Source organism: Vulpes vulpes, chromosome 12 (assembly GCF_048418805.1).
Source record: "Vulpes vulpes isolate BD-2025 chromosome 12, VulVul3, whole genome shotgun sequence".
NCBI classification, from domain to species: Eukaryota; Metazoa; Chordata; class Mammalia; order Carnivora; family Canidae; genus Vulpes; species Vulpes vulpes.
In genome coordinates, this window is record NC_132791.1 from 110948034 (window position 1) to 110963941 (window position 15908).

At 44.5% G+C, this 15908-nt stretch overlaps 1 protein-coding gene across 5 annotated transcripts in view; it reads left to right on the top strand.

Annotated features, from left to right (window-relative positions):
* The window catches only part of SIAE (sialic acid acetylesterase), a 73855-nt gene extending 58219 nt beyond the window's left edge, over positions 1-15636 (top strand). For all 5 annotated transcript variants that reach the window (XM_025998997.2, XM_072729476.1, XM_025998996.2 and 2 more), the window contains 6 exons: positions 2984-3161; positions 4326-4435; positions 4974-5107; positions 11424-11578; positions 12713-12902; positions 14319-15636. In XM_025998997.2, coding sequence (XP_025854782.1) covers positions 2984-3161; positions 4326-4435; positions 4974-5107; positions 11424-11578; positions 12713-12902; positions 14319-14537 — 986 coding nt within the window. In that variant the 3' untranslated portion in view covers positions 14538-15636. The remainder of the gene's footprint in view (positions 1-2983; positions 3162-4325; positions 4436-4973; positions 5108-11423; positions 11579-12712; positions 12903-14318) is intronic.
* The last annotated feature ends 272 nt before the right edge of the window (positions 15637-15908 follow it).

Sequence of the window (15908 nt, forward strand, 5' to 3'; positions counted from 1 at the left end):
TCTTAAAAAAGTAGAAAGTGCACAGTCTTCTTGGCTTGCATGGTACCTCCTCTCCCTAATGCTTCTCCTCTGACTTCTCTCTCTCTCTCGTTTTTCTTTCTTCAGTCTCTTCCTCCAGATGTGGTCCCCTGTGCTTTTTCTTATCCCTTTTTTTTGTCTGTACCTGCTTTACTTTGGTAATCTCTGCTCCCACATTTAAAAAAAAATTTAAATTCAGTTAATTAACATATAATGTATTATTGATTTCAGCGGTAGAGGTCAGTGATTCATCAGTCTTATATAACACCCAGTGCTCATCATATCACACATCTTCCTTAATGTCCATCACCCAACCCCTCCCCTCCAATGACCCTCAGTTTGTTTCCTGTGATTAAGAGTCTCTTATGGCTTGTTTCTGTCTCTGATTTCATCTTGTTTTATTTTTCCCTCCCTTCCCCTATGATCCTCTCTTTTGTTTCTTAAATTCCACATTTGAGTGAAATCATATAATTGTCTCTGATTGACTTATTTTGCTTAGCATAATATCCTCTAGTTCCATCCACGTTGTTGCAAATGGCAAGATTCCATTTTTTGATGGCTAATATTCCTTTATCCATTCATCTGTTGATGGACATCTGGGCTCTTTCCACAGTTTGGCTATTGTGAACATGGCTGCTATGAACATTGGAGTGCAGGTACCCCTTTGGATCACTATATTTGTATCTTGGGGTTAATACCTAGTAGTGTAATTGCTGGGTCATAGGGTAGTTCTCTTTTTAACTTTTTGAGGAACCTCCACACTGTTTTCTAGAGTGGCTACACCAGCTCACATTCCTATCAAAAGTGTAAAAGGGTTCCCCTTTCTCCTCATCCTCGCCAACATCTGTCATTTCCTGTCTGCTCCCACATTTTCAAGTGTTAATTCATTCAACAAATGTTCAAGAGCCTGCTGTGTGCTAAGCACTGTTCTGAGTGCTTGAGGAGGGATGGCAGTGAATAAGATAGGCAAGAACACTTGATCTCATGGAGCTTGCATTCTAGAGTGGAGGAATACAGGAAATGAATAATAAAATCAGTACATTATATACAAAGTGTCTGATACTACTCAAGTATCACACTATCTGAATTCAGGCACTGATTCAATTTGGGTAAATTTTTGGATAAATCTTTTGGTCTATGAACTTTCCCTATATGTTACCCAAAACTCAGGATTCCATTAGATTTGGATAATACATTATACCTTGCTATCACCTCCCTTTCACTCTAAATTTAGAGACCAAATACATTGTTGAGTATCAAGGGATAGGGAAGATGGTGAGCAAGCTAATGAGACAAAAATACATAAATAAAATACATCAGGGAAGGGGGTACAGTAGGACTGTTGGGGCTGGGACAGGGTTGTGGTTTTCAGGGGGTAGAGGTCAGTGATACATCAGTCAGTTGAGAGTGGCCATGGAAGTCCCAATTGAGAAAGATGAGGCATTGCAGGTATCTGGGGAAGAGCCCAATAGATCATGGCGCTCTCATATTCTAAATTCCTGCCGCCTCTCCTACTATTGTCACGTCTCTGACCCTGGCTGGGAAGGTTCTCTGATATTAAGGACTCATGTTAGATGGGAGCCACCTGGATAATTCAGGACAATCAAGGTCCTCAACCCTGGTCATACCTACAAAGTCCCCATAGCCATGTAAGGTAACATTTCCACAGATGGCAGGCATTAGGGGGTGGACACTTTCTTTTTTTAACTTTAAAACATTTTTTTAAATTTGTTTATTCATGAGAGACATAGAGCACGAGAGAGAGAGAGGCAGAGACACAGGCAGAGGGAGAAGCAGGCTCCATGCAGGAAGTCAGGTGTGGGACTCAATCCCAGGTCTCCAGGATCACAACCCGGGCTGAAAGCGGCGCTAAACCGCTGAGCCACCCAGGCTGCCTGGGTGTGGACACTTTGGATGGTGGGGCTGCCTTCCACGCATTCTCATTCCCAGGCATTTCCAAGTGGCTTTCTGGCTTTCTGCTTTCTTTCCTCCAAGATGTGACTCCCATCTTACCTTCTGCTGTTCTCCTTTTGTGGTCTAGGCGCCAAATACTTTCAACATTTTTCCTGCTCTGTATGCCTACTTACATCGTTTCTTCTGCCTGGAATGCCAGCTCTGTACCCCCACCCCCCCACCCCCTATTGACCTTTTCCTTCTACCTACCCGTCAGTAGATCCCTCTTGACGCCAGCTACCTACAGCCACCCAACACCAGCCAACAGACATTTACTGAGACTCCATCAGGTACTAGACATGGGGGAAGCAGAAGTAAATAAGATAAGGTTCCTGCCTTCAAGCAGCTAATAGTTTAGGGGGGTAAGGGAAACACTCTGCATAGAGTGTTATGGAAGCTCAGGGGAGGGGGTCAGTTTTATTAGGCTTTTTGTGATCTGTCTTTCATTCACTATCCTTTCTTTTGCTGTTAAAACCCCTTACTACTTGTTTGTACCCCTGGAGGCACTTAACCATATTTTGCCGTATATTTTATGCAAGTAAATGTCTATTTTTTTAAAGAATTTATTTATTTATTCATGAGAGACACACAGAGAGAGGCAGAGACACAGGCAGAGGGAGAAGCAGGCTCCCTGTGGGGAGCCCAATGTGGGACTCAATCCCAGGACCCTCGGATCATGCCCTGAGCCAAAGGCAGACACTCAACCACTGAGCCACCTGGGTGTCCTGCAGGTAAATGTCTTATTCTGTAGAATGTCTGCTATGAGGAGAGCTTCCATGTCTCTCTCTATCTCTTTATTTACTGTATCTCAACCATCTAGAAGTGCCTGACACCTAGAAGGCGCTCAGTCAATTTTATTTCATTCGAAACGGATTTGAATTCCCAGTATTACACTCTCAACTTTTTGAGTACCTGTATTGTTTGGATCTTTTGCAGTGCCAATCCAGTGACTTATATGTAGTTGTAGAACTACTATGTTTCTGACTCATTTTCTTTAACTTTTCCTGAACAGAGAACTTAGGCCATGGAATTTACGAGTACATGTCAGCAGTGTGCTGGCTGTTTGGGCGTAACTTGTATGACACTCTGCAGTACCCCATTGGGCTGATCTCCTCCTCTTGGGGTGGGACACCCATTGAAGCCTGGTCATCTGAAAGGTCGCTAAAAGCCTGTGGAGTTCCTACACAAGGGTAAGAAAGGATCCTGTAGTCTGGGAAAAATATCTAGGAAGTTTTATAAGAGAGAAGGATCATGGTTTTTTTGGGAGAGTCAGGTATTTGTGGAGTGTCCAAATATGTACTGAATGTATATAGCTTAGTCCTTGGACATGTGAGATGTTATTTCCACTGTCATTAGCACCATGCTTATCTGAGAATATGTCAAGATGCAATTATGATTCTTTTCCTTAAAATTAGTAATAGCTAATACTTACCGAAAGCTTCCTCTATGTTGGATACTATTGTAATCATTTTATATCTATTAATTCACTTAGTACTCCCAACAACCTCTAGAAGTGTAGATACTATTAACATACTGTGGATAAAATCCCAACACTAACAGCAACACAGAGATTAAAGTATGGGAACTGCTTTCACAGATGCTGTTTCATTAAATCTGGGAAGACCCATGGGGGAGGATTGGGCTCTTGGTGTAGCTCTTGGTGTAGACATACCTGTGGGAGAGGGAAGACGTTCGGCTTTGGAACTGAGAGAATGGCCTACATAGAGTGGGAGGGATCTAAAACCAGGCTTTCCAGATCTCTGGGGATGTCAAGGGATGCCACCAAGTGTGTGGGGAAGTGGGCATTCTCCCATATAGCTGCCGTGAGTATAAACTCACATATGTATCTTTCAGAGAAATTTAGGAATGTGTTCAAAGCCTTGAAAAAATGTGCCCTTTGACCCAGCAATTCCATTTCTGGGAATTTATCTTAAGAACATAATTAAGCCTATAGGCAGTGATTTTCGCTATAAGGAAGATAAGCAGAAAGCTTAAAAAACATCCAAGTGTCTATCCACTGAGTACCAGTTAAATAAATTTATTGTCTGCCTGAGACACAGATAATAAAACACTCCTCCTCTCTGGTTTTAGTGACCTCATCTGGAAACTGGGATGGCCCCCTCTGAACTCCTAGAAAGTTGACTGATATACTTATCCTGGAAGAACCAGGATAGTTATGAAAGTTGGAGGCTGTTCACATATTTTTGTGTGAAACAGAGTGTTTCACTCTGATTCTGTGTTGCTTTCATCAGAATTTTATGCCAAGCAAAAGCTGGATAGATACCTAGTTTAGGGATTGTCACGTGATCAGTCACTAGCTCTCTCGTGACACTTGCACATCTTATCAATTGTAGGTTCACTCAGTCTAATTCTGTGACTGGTCCCAGTAACCACTCTGTTCTCTGGAATGCCATGATCCATCCACTGCATAATATGACTCTGAAAGGGGTGATATGGTACCAGGGTGAGTGCTCATTTTGCTGTTTCTTCGTTGTATCAGTTAGCTTTTGCTACATAACAAACCACCCCAGAACTTAGTGACTTAAAAAAATAACAGTCTTATTCAGCTGACCATTTGTTGGATTGTTAGGGTAGTTTTCCTGCATAGACTGCTTTAGTTAATTTCTTTTGGGATCTTTTATGTGCCTTTGGCCACCTGGCAGGTGTCTGGTGGCTAGACAACCTAGGATGGCCTCTCTCTTCTGTCTGTTGACTGCTGTGGCATCACAGGACTCAGGTGGCCTCCCAGCCTTGAGCAAATTGGTTTGACTTCTTTATCATTTATGTAGCAGTCTCAGGGGTCCAGTGTATCAAGAGAGAGCAAAGTCCAAGGCTCTTCAAGCCTTTGCTTGCCTCCCATGTGCTGAGGCCCCCTTGGCCAGAACAAGTCAGAAGCCCAGTCCAAAGAGACCGTAGGAAGGCCCACTCCCTAAGGGTATGGATAAAGGTTGGTTGTGTTTGCATCCATCCCAAACTCCTCTCATGATCTGGACTGTTTTTAGGGGAGTCCAATATGAATTTTAACAGGGATCTGTACAACTGCACATTCCCTGCACTCATTGAAGACTGGCGCCAAACCTTTCACCATGGCTCCCAGGGGCAGACCGAGCGCTTCTTCCCATTTGGATTTGTCCAGGTATGTGTGGGGAGGAAGAAGGTTTGGGCCATTGGTGTGGGGTATGTTGTGCAATCCATAGTCCTTTTTTTTTGCCCTCATAGTCAGCTGGTTGAGAACTGAGCATAAGACTCATCTCAGTTAACTGATGGGGCAAGTACATCTGCAAAAAAAAGGTTCAAAAGTGGCTGATGCTTCTAATTAAAAAAGGAATACGTGTTCATTAAATATATTTAAAAAACAAGCAAAACGAAGCTGAAACAATTCTAATTCCTCAATCCGGAAGTAAGCAGACCTCTTCTGCTCATGTGTTTTTTGCAGGGGGATCCATACCATGGCACTGTACCATATCTTGCTTTTGCTCTTAATGTCATATCGCGAGCAGTTTGCATGCCAATAAATATTAATCAACAACTTATAATATTGGTTGTCTTCTAATTTATTTAACTAGCTCTCAATAAATGGGCTCTAAGATTGCTTTACACATCTTGCTTTTCTAAGCAGTGGCATAAGTTTATTTTCTTTGTGGCTAAATCATTGCATGCATGCTTAATTCTTCCCGTAGGATAAATTCCCAGAAGTGAAATTCCAAGGTCAGACTGAATGCTGTTTAAGGGATTGAACCTGTCCTCAAGTTCCTCTGTAGACATTTATGAATTTGGATAAACTGTGTACTCTTAGCAGCTATGTGCGAGAATGTTCACCTCCCCACGCCCTCCGTAACTCGGTGGTGCTTCCTCCAGCCCCTACAGTGAAGCTTGCTCTCTCTCCCAGCCCCCTGCACGTGCTCTTTGCCTGGAGCACCCTTTCTCTCCCACACTTTCCTGGCCAACTTCATCCTTTAGACCCCAGCCAGGATAGCAGGTTAGGAAGCCTTCTGTGAGTATTCAGCATCTGGGGTAGGTACCTCCTTTCCTCAGATGGGTGATATCTTAGCACCCTGTCCTTCCCATTTTACTTGCATGTTGGTTGCGCCCATGACCATGTTTTCCTGGATCACACTTATATCCCAGTATCTAACTGGTCAGCAGTCGTTAAATATGGCCTAACACATGAATGAAAAGAAAATATCGAGGGAAATCATACTTTGAATTAGCGGCAACTAGTCAGAAAGATTCTGCTCTCTAAAAGGAATAAATGTATTCAACCAAGTTCATAATGGTGTGACCTTACCTGTTCATATGGCCCTTCCAAGACCTGGACTTCTTAGCAGGGTGGTAGTTCTGACTTCCCTGCAATCTAGGAAATAAAACAAGTAAGGTGTTAGAAAAATGGGGCCCAACTCATGGCATAATAATGGAATAGGCTTTAATATTTGAATTGGACACACATACTTCCAGATGTCTGGCTCTGCACCCACAGATCCCTCCTGCTCACCGTCCTCACGTCTCCTCCACCCTGTCCTATTTCACCGTACCTTTTTTTGGATAAAGATTTTTTTATAGACCTCCTTTCCACTTATAATTATGTTACAACCATGTTCTTTCTCCTTTCTCACATTTGTTTTGACTTTGAAACAGGATGATTCTACTCATTATTATCAAAATAGCAAGCCCTGTCATCAGTTCTGTGTTTCTGTTGGTGGAAACTCCATTTGGACTTTTGAGGTTCTTTTTTTGTCTTTGCTGTGTAGATGGTGATTTGAATGTGACTCCAGCCAATTCTAACTATGTGTCGTATGCTTATTATATGCCATGAACTGTGTGAGGTGCTAGAAATAGAGCGTGAATCAGAGACCTGGTCCTTGCACTTATTGCCTTACCGTTTTGTGAGATTAAGTCCCTTAGTCTCAGGGCTTTCACTGGCCATCATCGACAAAAACATGTTGGTTGCTTGTGGAAAACTGGGAATACAAATGTATACCTTCAAAGAGAAATACCAAATATGACATAATAATGGTTCAGTGCATGGATCTAGAGCTAGCCTGCCTGGATTCAAATCCAGCTTTGACACCTCTCTGGCTATGTGATTTTGAACCAGTTATTGAATAGGAGGATTATTATTTGAAGTATTATTTTTTCATTATCTTCCTTATTATAATTATTATGTGTGTTAATCCACATAAAGCATGGCATATGCCAGGTGATGTTAGTGTTTCTTGTTGTCAATGAGAGAAGTCAGAAAATCTGGAGGGATAGTTGGTCTGCAAGAAAGGATGAACTGGTACTAGTACTGAAGCATGGGAAGGAAACAAGAGCAGGAGACTAGGGAATCCTGAGGAGTATGCCTGTGTACGAAGGGTTTGGAGGAACGGCGGAGCGGAGTGCAAGGATGCTGTTGTAAAGTCCTCTGAATGTGGCCACTTTTATATTCTTTGGCTATCATATGCCTTCATTAGGGGCAGTATTTCTACTAAGCCCTGTGGGAGGCTGAACAGCATCCTAGTAGATCTCAGATCGAGAAAACAAGAATTTCATTTGGGTGTGGAGTATGCTGGTGCCTCTGCGTGGCCACTCTGGGGTAGTGCAAGCAATGAAGCTGGCGAATTGCTGCAGGAATTCTTCTCAAACTGCCATTTTGAAAACAGCTTCCTTGGCTGGAGTGGCTGTGTTTAGCATTTCTGCCTCTTGGGCTTCAGGCTAGTACATACCCTAGACTCTTTCCGGTAGCTCGGTTGCTATGATTCTCATCATGACACTGGCTGCTGAGCGTGGCTCTTCTGGGTGTTGTGTGAGAAGAAGAAGGGTCACTCACTGGGCCTTTTGGTGGAGTTCCTTTGGGAAGCTTTAGCACCTTTGAGCATTTCATATGTTAAAGCAGACTTGCCTAAGAGATTTTAGTAAGAGAACTGGGAATGTCCCCTTAGTTCCAGATCCTATCCTTTCTACTACTAGTGCACCCTCTCCGGTGTTTTCCTGCGGATTTTCTAGTCTTTCTGGAAGAGGCCAAGAAGCAGAAAACTTCCTGTATTCAAAGCTTCATTTGGCTACGTTTGTGGGGTATGACCTCAGGTGTTTACTGGCTCTGGGAGTGAGAAGGCCAAGGGGTAGCAGTCTCTTCAAAACATAGCTCCTCTGATGGGGACAGATGTTTTCAAATGGAGTCCAAGACTGTGGTTTGCTCACCTAGACTGTTTCCCAGCTTGTGGTCTGACTTACTCTTAGATCCTGGTTTGTGAGAGGGGGATAACAGGTTGATGCCTCTCATTGGCTGGACTGGGGCTAAGAATAAGGCACAGTCTAAATCAGAGAGCAAGGTGATATAAATATCAGAGAAAAAAGGAAGGAAGAGTGAGGCCGCGTGCGTCACAGTAATATTAAGGAATTTTCCTGGGAGCCTCTGCCCTTTGCAGGAGTAGGAGTCTGTCAGTTTTAAGTCTAGATGGAAGTGTTTACTCAGGATGTTGCAGAGCCAGCCAGCCTCTTACTGCCTTCAGCGCTCCTGCGCCAGTCTGAGGCATCATCACCTCTTCCTTGAAGTATTATTGCCTCTTCACTGGTCTTCCTGCTTTTCCCTTTTCTTCCCCTTTAGGATATTCTCAACATTTCGGTTAAAGGGAGCCTTTGAATGTAAGCCATGTCGGAAGGCTCCAGGGGTGCCTGGGTGGCTCAGTCTGTTGAGTGTCCAACCCTTGGTTTTAGCTCAGGTCATGATCTCAGGGTCGTGGGATGGAGCCTCAAGGTGGGATCCACACTCAGCGTGGAGTCTGCTTGGGGATTCTCTCCCTCTGCGCTTTCTCTCTCTCTCTCTCTCTCAAATAAATAAATCTTTAAAAAAGGCTCCAGTGGTTCCTCCATATGAGTGAGGTCAACAAAGCGATATGTGGTCTGCCCCTGCCACCAGTGCCTCTCTGACATCACTTCCTGATTTTCTTTGCCTTACTTGTTCCACTTCAGCTACTCTGGCTGCCTTACTGTCTTTAAGCACGCTAGGCATACTCTGTCCTAGGGTCTGCCATTTTCCTTTCCTTCTGCCTGCAAAGTTCTATCCCTGGCATATTAGTCTTCTATTCCTGCATTAAAAAATTATGGCATATATAGCAGCTTAAAACCATGCTATACACATTGAGCGAGGAGCCTGCCGTGCATGGCTTAGCTGAGTCCTCCACTCAGGGCTGCAGAGAAGGTGTTGGATAGTGCCGGGGCCTCAGCTAAGCCTTGGGGTTACCTTCCAAGCTCAGGTGGCTGTTGGTAGAATTTGTTTCCTTGAAGCTGTAGAACCCATGGCAGCTGGCTTCTTGAAGGTCAGCAGGAGAGTCTCTGACTACTCTACCCTCTTTTAAAGGCTTACCTGACTGAGTTGGGCTCCCTTCCTACTCTTCCTTTGGTTAGCTTGAAGTCAGCTGGTAAAGGACCTTACCTACATCTGCGGAATCCCATGCAGAGATCAGATGTCCAGATTCGGAGTGATGGATACCGTCCTTTCTCTGTGTCCCATCCCCTATCCAGGTGGTTGCCTGCTTTTGTCATTTGTCTTTGAAGTTTTCTTATTCCTGCACATCCCTTTCCTGCTGCTGTCTTAGGGCAGGCTTTTCTCTTATGGGTCTAGAATGTTCTGGTAGTTTTTGAACCATCACTCTCTCTGCTTTTCGGCTCTTTTCTACACAGAATCATTTGCACAATCACTAGGTTAATCCTTTGAAATAGTCCTTTTATCATGTCAATAATTTCAGTGGCTCTCTACATTGAGGGTGAAATTCACATAATAAATTAATTAATCATTTTAAAGTGTTCAGTTCAAGGGCATTAATTAGTACATTCACCATGTTCTGCAACCATCACCTCTGTAGCTTATGGGTAAAGTATAAACTATCCAGATACTTGCCTCACTGTCTTTGCAACATTGTTTTTCCTACATAAACCCTCCAGTTCAGCTCCATTTCTGATCTTTCTCTCTCTCTCTCTCAAAATTACCTTTCTCCTTCCTACCTTTGCATATTATAAAGGTTCTAATATGTCCTGTTTGTAGTGATTGCTCATATTTTCTAGGCCCAGCCATTTTTCTTCTTACACATTCTGAGACCATGTTGTATTATAATAATAAACTTTGTTCTGCTGCAGAGTACTTGCTGTCTGTGCCTCTGATACAGCATTTAATCCATGCTATTTTATACTATTGATTATTAACATTTCTTATGGACAGGGCTGTCCCCCAACGGAGCTGTGAAGTACTTGTACCAGGTGGCCACTGCTATGTAACAAATCGCCTCAAAACTCCATGGCTTAAACTAACATTTATTATGGCTCTCGTGTGGGTAGCTGGGGGCTGGTTGATCTTGGGGGAGCTCCACTGAGCTCTTTCAGATCTCTATGGGTCAGTGGCAGGGGTGGGACGGGGTAGGGTTGGGGCTCTGCTCTTATCTAGCCTTGGCTGGAGTGGGTTAGACGAGGGATCTTTGTTCCACAGCTCTCATCCTTCTCCAGAGGGCTGCAGGCTGGCCCAGGTGTGATTCTCATGGTGACAGCAGAAATGTGAAAGAGCGGGGGAATCACACAGGTTTCTTGAGGGCTAGGTTAGGAACTGACACACCATAACTTCTGTTTCAGTCTGTTGACCAAAGCAAACCACATAGCTTAGCTTAGGGAGTGGTGGGGGAAATGTACTCTTTCTCTTAATGGGAGAAACCACAAAGCCAAATGGTAGGAAGGTGTGGATATAGGAAGGTGTGAAGAATTGGGGTCTTTGATGCAGTCTACCACAGGCTCATAGGCAGATTCCCTGTAGCACCCAAACATGTTATAGATAGGTGTATCGGTTACCTGTTGCTTTGTAACAAACTACACCCAAACTAGTGGCCTTAAAACATGAGCCATTGCATTTGCTCATGATTCTATGGGTTGGCTGCACAGGGCTCAACTGGGACAGCTTAGCTCTGCTCTGTGTGATGTCAGCCGGGCTTGCTCATGTGGCTGCGAGTTGAACTGAAGGCTTGAGCATTCACGTGACTGGCCTCTCGGCTGAGCCTGCTGGGACATTAACCCCTCTCTCTCCTAAGGGTCTTCCGATTTCCCAGGCCTCCCCGCTTCCATGTCATTTCTCCAGCAGGGTAGCTGGACTTTTTTTTACATGGCCATCTTCAGGTTCCAAGAGAAGGCAAAGGCGCTCCGGGCAATGACTCAAAAGCTGCACATCACTTCCACCGCATTCTGTTGGTTGGAGAACATGACAGGCTTAGCCCAGATTCAGTGGGAAAAGAAACAGACTACACCTCTTGACGAGAGGGGCGACACAAACACACGGTGGTGTGTGTGGGGAGGGACATTCAGCCACAACAGTAAGAAGCACACTAAATACCTGTTGAATGAGCATTTTGAATGAATGAATGAAGCAGAAGCAGAGTCTGCTTATGAAGAAGACTCTACGATAGGATTCTGATGCAGCACTCTCTACTTTTTAGTTATCTTCCTATTTGTCTGCACCCTCGGATGATACATTTCCCCAGATCCGTTGGCATCAAACAGCAGACTTTGGCTATGTCCCCAACCTGAGGATGCCCAACACTTTCATGGCAGTAGCAATGGATCTCTGCGATAGGAAGTCACCTTTTGGCAGGTATGGGGGTGCTTCTTGGGCTTTGCTTGAACAATACTATATGTTCTTTGTCTGTGGCCTTCACTCTGACGTTCACTTGTGAGGGGCACAGAGTGCTCTAAGGATTGGACCTTATGAGTGTTCTCTATTAATCATTTACACCGGCCCGTGCTGCAGTAACTAAACCCCCCAACATAGCAGTGCCTTGATGGAACAACATTTCTTGTTCACATCACAAGTCCAAAGAAGGTCAGTAGAGAGGCTTTGCTCATTATAATCCCTCACAGATCCAGAGTGACAGAGATTCCAAGTTGATCTGTGCTTCCAGTCACCTTCAAGGCTCACACTGGTGATTAAGGTAACTTCTGCTCACATTGCATTGGCCAGAGCAGGCCATGCGGCTGTGCCTGGCTTCAGTGAACTCAGACAGGGAGTAACGTGATACGGGTGAGTGGCTCCGATGACTCCCACACGCCAGCTGTGGGATACAAGGGGATTTGAAATGAAACGGGGCCCAACACTTAGTGTCTGGTTTATAGTAGGAACTTTAACAAATATTTATTTTTGAACAAAGAAGATTGATTGATTGATTAGATGAATAAAACCAGGAGGAGACCAAGTAATGAACAATGGATTCAGAGGATTTCAGTGGTTAGAATAACTTCGAGTTAGCTCTGCTCTGGTGCCTTTCCTCCTCCCTCAGGGACATTTATTCCTTCCTTCCAAGTCCTCTACTTTTTCAAGGTTTGTAACCCATGGGGGGCTCAGAGCCTCATTTATGATTATTATCATTCACCCATGTCTCTTAAGCTGTTGAGCCACTGATCCCTGTTAGATTTAGTCAACTTTATTCTTTTTTTTTAAATTTTATTTATTTATTTGAGAGAGCAAGAGAGAGCACAAGCAGGGAGAGAGAAGCAGACTCCCCGCTGAGCAGGGAGCCTGATGCAGCGTTTGACCCCAGAAACCTGGGATCATAACCTGAGCTGAAGGCAGATGCTTAACTGACTGAGCCACCCAGGGGTCTCCCCCACCCCCCACCCAGGCATCTTTATTCTTACCTTTCTAAAGGGTGCTTTGTATAATCCTTAAAAAAAAAGTATGGTTACCGTTGAGCTCAAACCTGAAGTTCTCTCCCTGTTGTTTATCCTATAGCATCCACCCTCGAGACAAGCAGACTGTGGCCTACCGGCTGCACTTGGGGGCCCGAGCAGTGGCTTATGGGGAGAAGGTGATCTTTCAAGGACCACTGCCTGAGAAGATGGAACTCTTGGCCGACAAGGGGCTGCTCAACCTCATGTATTCTCAGGAGATCCAGGTGCAGAGGCAGGACAAGATATTTGAGGTGAGAATAGTTGAAACAACAGGGGTTCGTCCTGTGTTGGGAGTCAGGATTTTCTCCACACTGAAGCCCATCTCTTTAATTGTAACATTTCTGTGGGCAGAGCTTGGTTTCTTTTGGCAGGGCGGAGTTTATCCCAGAGGGGTGACTGAGTAGCTATTAATTCTTTCACTTAGAGGCAATTTTGATAGGACAATCAAGGAAAGGAAAATGAATCCACATTAAAATACTCCTTTTGTATTTTGCTCGCAGAGCATTCATCTTTGCTCTGGCAAGGCCTGTGGCTTTATTTGTAGGTTACCAATTGGAAGATTGGTAACCTCACTCAGGGTTATTTCCCTCACTCAGGGTTATTTCCCTCATCCTTGGATGTCTTTTTTATGTCACACTCTCCCAAATTCTGAGACTGAGTTTAGTGTCTTCTTTGAGAGGCTTAGCTTGGGGATTTGTAAGTCAGTGTGAATTAATGTAATGGAACTACTTTCTTCTCATACCTTGTGAGGGTCATTCCACTGTGGAAGTAGAGCTAATAATTACAGAGCTTATGTAGGGGTCTTCCAAAGTTGAGGTGCATCTGGAGGCATTACTCATGGAACATGCAGATGACTGTCTCTGGGGACCATGAGGCCATCATGCTGCAGGGGGAGTTGTGTGTGGGGGGAGGTAAAAGGTCACTGGAAGGAATGAATGAATATTGAAGACATACTTTAATTGTACATGAGTTTACCTAGGGTGCTCCTCCTCCGGAGTCCCAGCTACAACATCCACTGGCCTCAGGTGCTTGGGCAGCACTTACCCCATTGAGCTTAGAACACCGGGTCTTAGGTCATTCCAGCTCCCCAGAAGTATACATACTGAGCTCGTTCTCTGTAGTCAGCTGCTGGCCATCTGCCCGTCATCTGGACTTAGAATCAGAGTTGGGAGCAGGATAGAATTTAACCTGTGGGTACTGGATAATTTATGTCCCCTTCACTGGATTGCTTTCTGTTTGGAGAAAGGTGAATTATCCAAGGTTCCTTTGTGCCCCTTCCTCATTGCCTGGCTCCCTTGGGAGTGCCAGGGTGGTAGCAGCAGCTGGATGGCTCCACTGGCTCAGGTCCTGAGCTTTGCCAACTGGTCGGAAGGATCACAGCAAGGTTGTTCAGGGGAACCTTCTCTAAATGCTCTGATTATGGTTCCTTGTCTCCCTCAGTAACTCAGTGTTTTATTAATTTATTTTATCACGTCAACATTTATCATCACACTATGGCTATGTTGACCAAACCCAAACTGGACTCAGGTTTGTTCTGGTTATTGTAGGAAATGGACCCATGACTAAGAGTGGCTCCTTCTCTCCCTTCTAGTCTGTCTAATGGGCAGTTCCCAATCTCTTGGAATTATCCTGACTTAACCATCCTGACTTTATGATTCTCTCTTTAGATATCATGTTGCAGCAATCATCAGTGCAAGTGGCTCCCGGCTCCCATGAATGCTTTCTCGGCTCAGACTCTGACTCTGAGTACCGGTTCTTGTCGTGGCACTCTGGCTGCTGTTCGCTATGCCTGGGCCACATGGCCTTGTGAATATAAGCAGTGCCCCATCTACCATCCCAGCAGCACCCTGCCAGCGCCTCCCTTCATTGCTTTCATGACCAACTAGAGTCCTGGAGAGCACAGCAAGCTTGCTAATTGACTTAGTGGCATATGATCATATATTGAACTTAAGTGTGGGTCCTTTAGATTTGGATTTTTGGTGTTGAAGTGATGACTATTGCTTTTAAAGGCAACTAACAGAAAAGCACTGGGCAGCTCCCTGCTAGCACATGGCTGTTTCTGTATTCTGATTATGAGATGAGCCAGTACTGGCAAGCAAACGAGATGCTTGCCTTTTGTCCCCTAATCAGCCTAGGTGTCTTACTGGACTAATTCCCAGCTACAAACAAATGGAACCTGTGTCATTCACTTCTCTGTGGGGAGTGTGATCTGTCACACAGTTGCCCCCTTATGTCCAGAATTGTGGAAACTCATGGTTGGAAGGAACTTCAAGGCCACGTGGGCCAGCTCATACTAATGTGTTCTTTATGAAACCTGGCAAGTGGTTACCGAATCTCTGTATGAAGTTTCTAAACTTCCTAAGTTTTTCCTTATGTGGAACCGAAATCTTTCTAGCCTTATTTGTGTTCTCTCTTCAGCCAAAAACAGTTCTGTTCCTTTGGTCTAAATAACAATAACCTGAGTGTTTGAAACCAGCCAGCACTGCACACAGGCATTTGGTGAGGTGCGTAGGGGCTGCCTAAAGGGGTCAGGAGAAAGAGGGACATCCTGGCTCTGGACAACGTGAAAACAGAGGTCATGGAGGGGCAAGAAGGCTCAGTAGAAAGCTGAGGTAAGAGGTTTACCTATAAAAAGGATAACCCAGGGCAACCCTGGTGGCTGAGCGGTTTAGCGCCGCTTGTAGCCCGGGGTGTGATCCTGGAGACCTGGGATCGAGTCCCACATTGGGCTCCCTGCATGGAGCCTGTTTCTCCCTCTACCTGTGTCTCTGCCTCTCTCTCTCTGTGTGTCTCTATGAATAAATAAGTAAAATCTTAAAAAAAAAAAAAAAAGGATAACCCAGATAGAAGAAAAAAGAGGCTGAAAATAAAGCTACACGATAAGCATTTAGAAAAATAATCCAGATGGGACAAATGTGAAAGTGGGCTCTGTGTGTTAATCATACTGCTGTTTATTGGTTGATTAAAAACGCTAACTGCACCTGATATTTGTGTCATCTATTGGAATTTGGAAATAAAAGTATCATCATTAGTGGCATGTATACATTTATGACCCATCAAAATTGGGTTAGGAACAGGTTTGTAAATTGTTCTTTGAAGCCGGAGTAGGTTCCACTCCCTTAATGGGGGAAAAGAACGAAAGCAATAAGCGCGTACCTGACTGACCCCAAAGGGCCCAAGTGTAGCTCTGAGCATCAGGACCAGCTCTGTCAGTGCCAGGATTTATCTAGTAAAACACCAGCACAAATACACAGTCT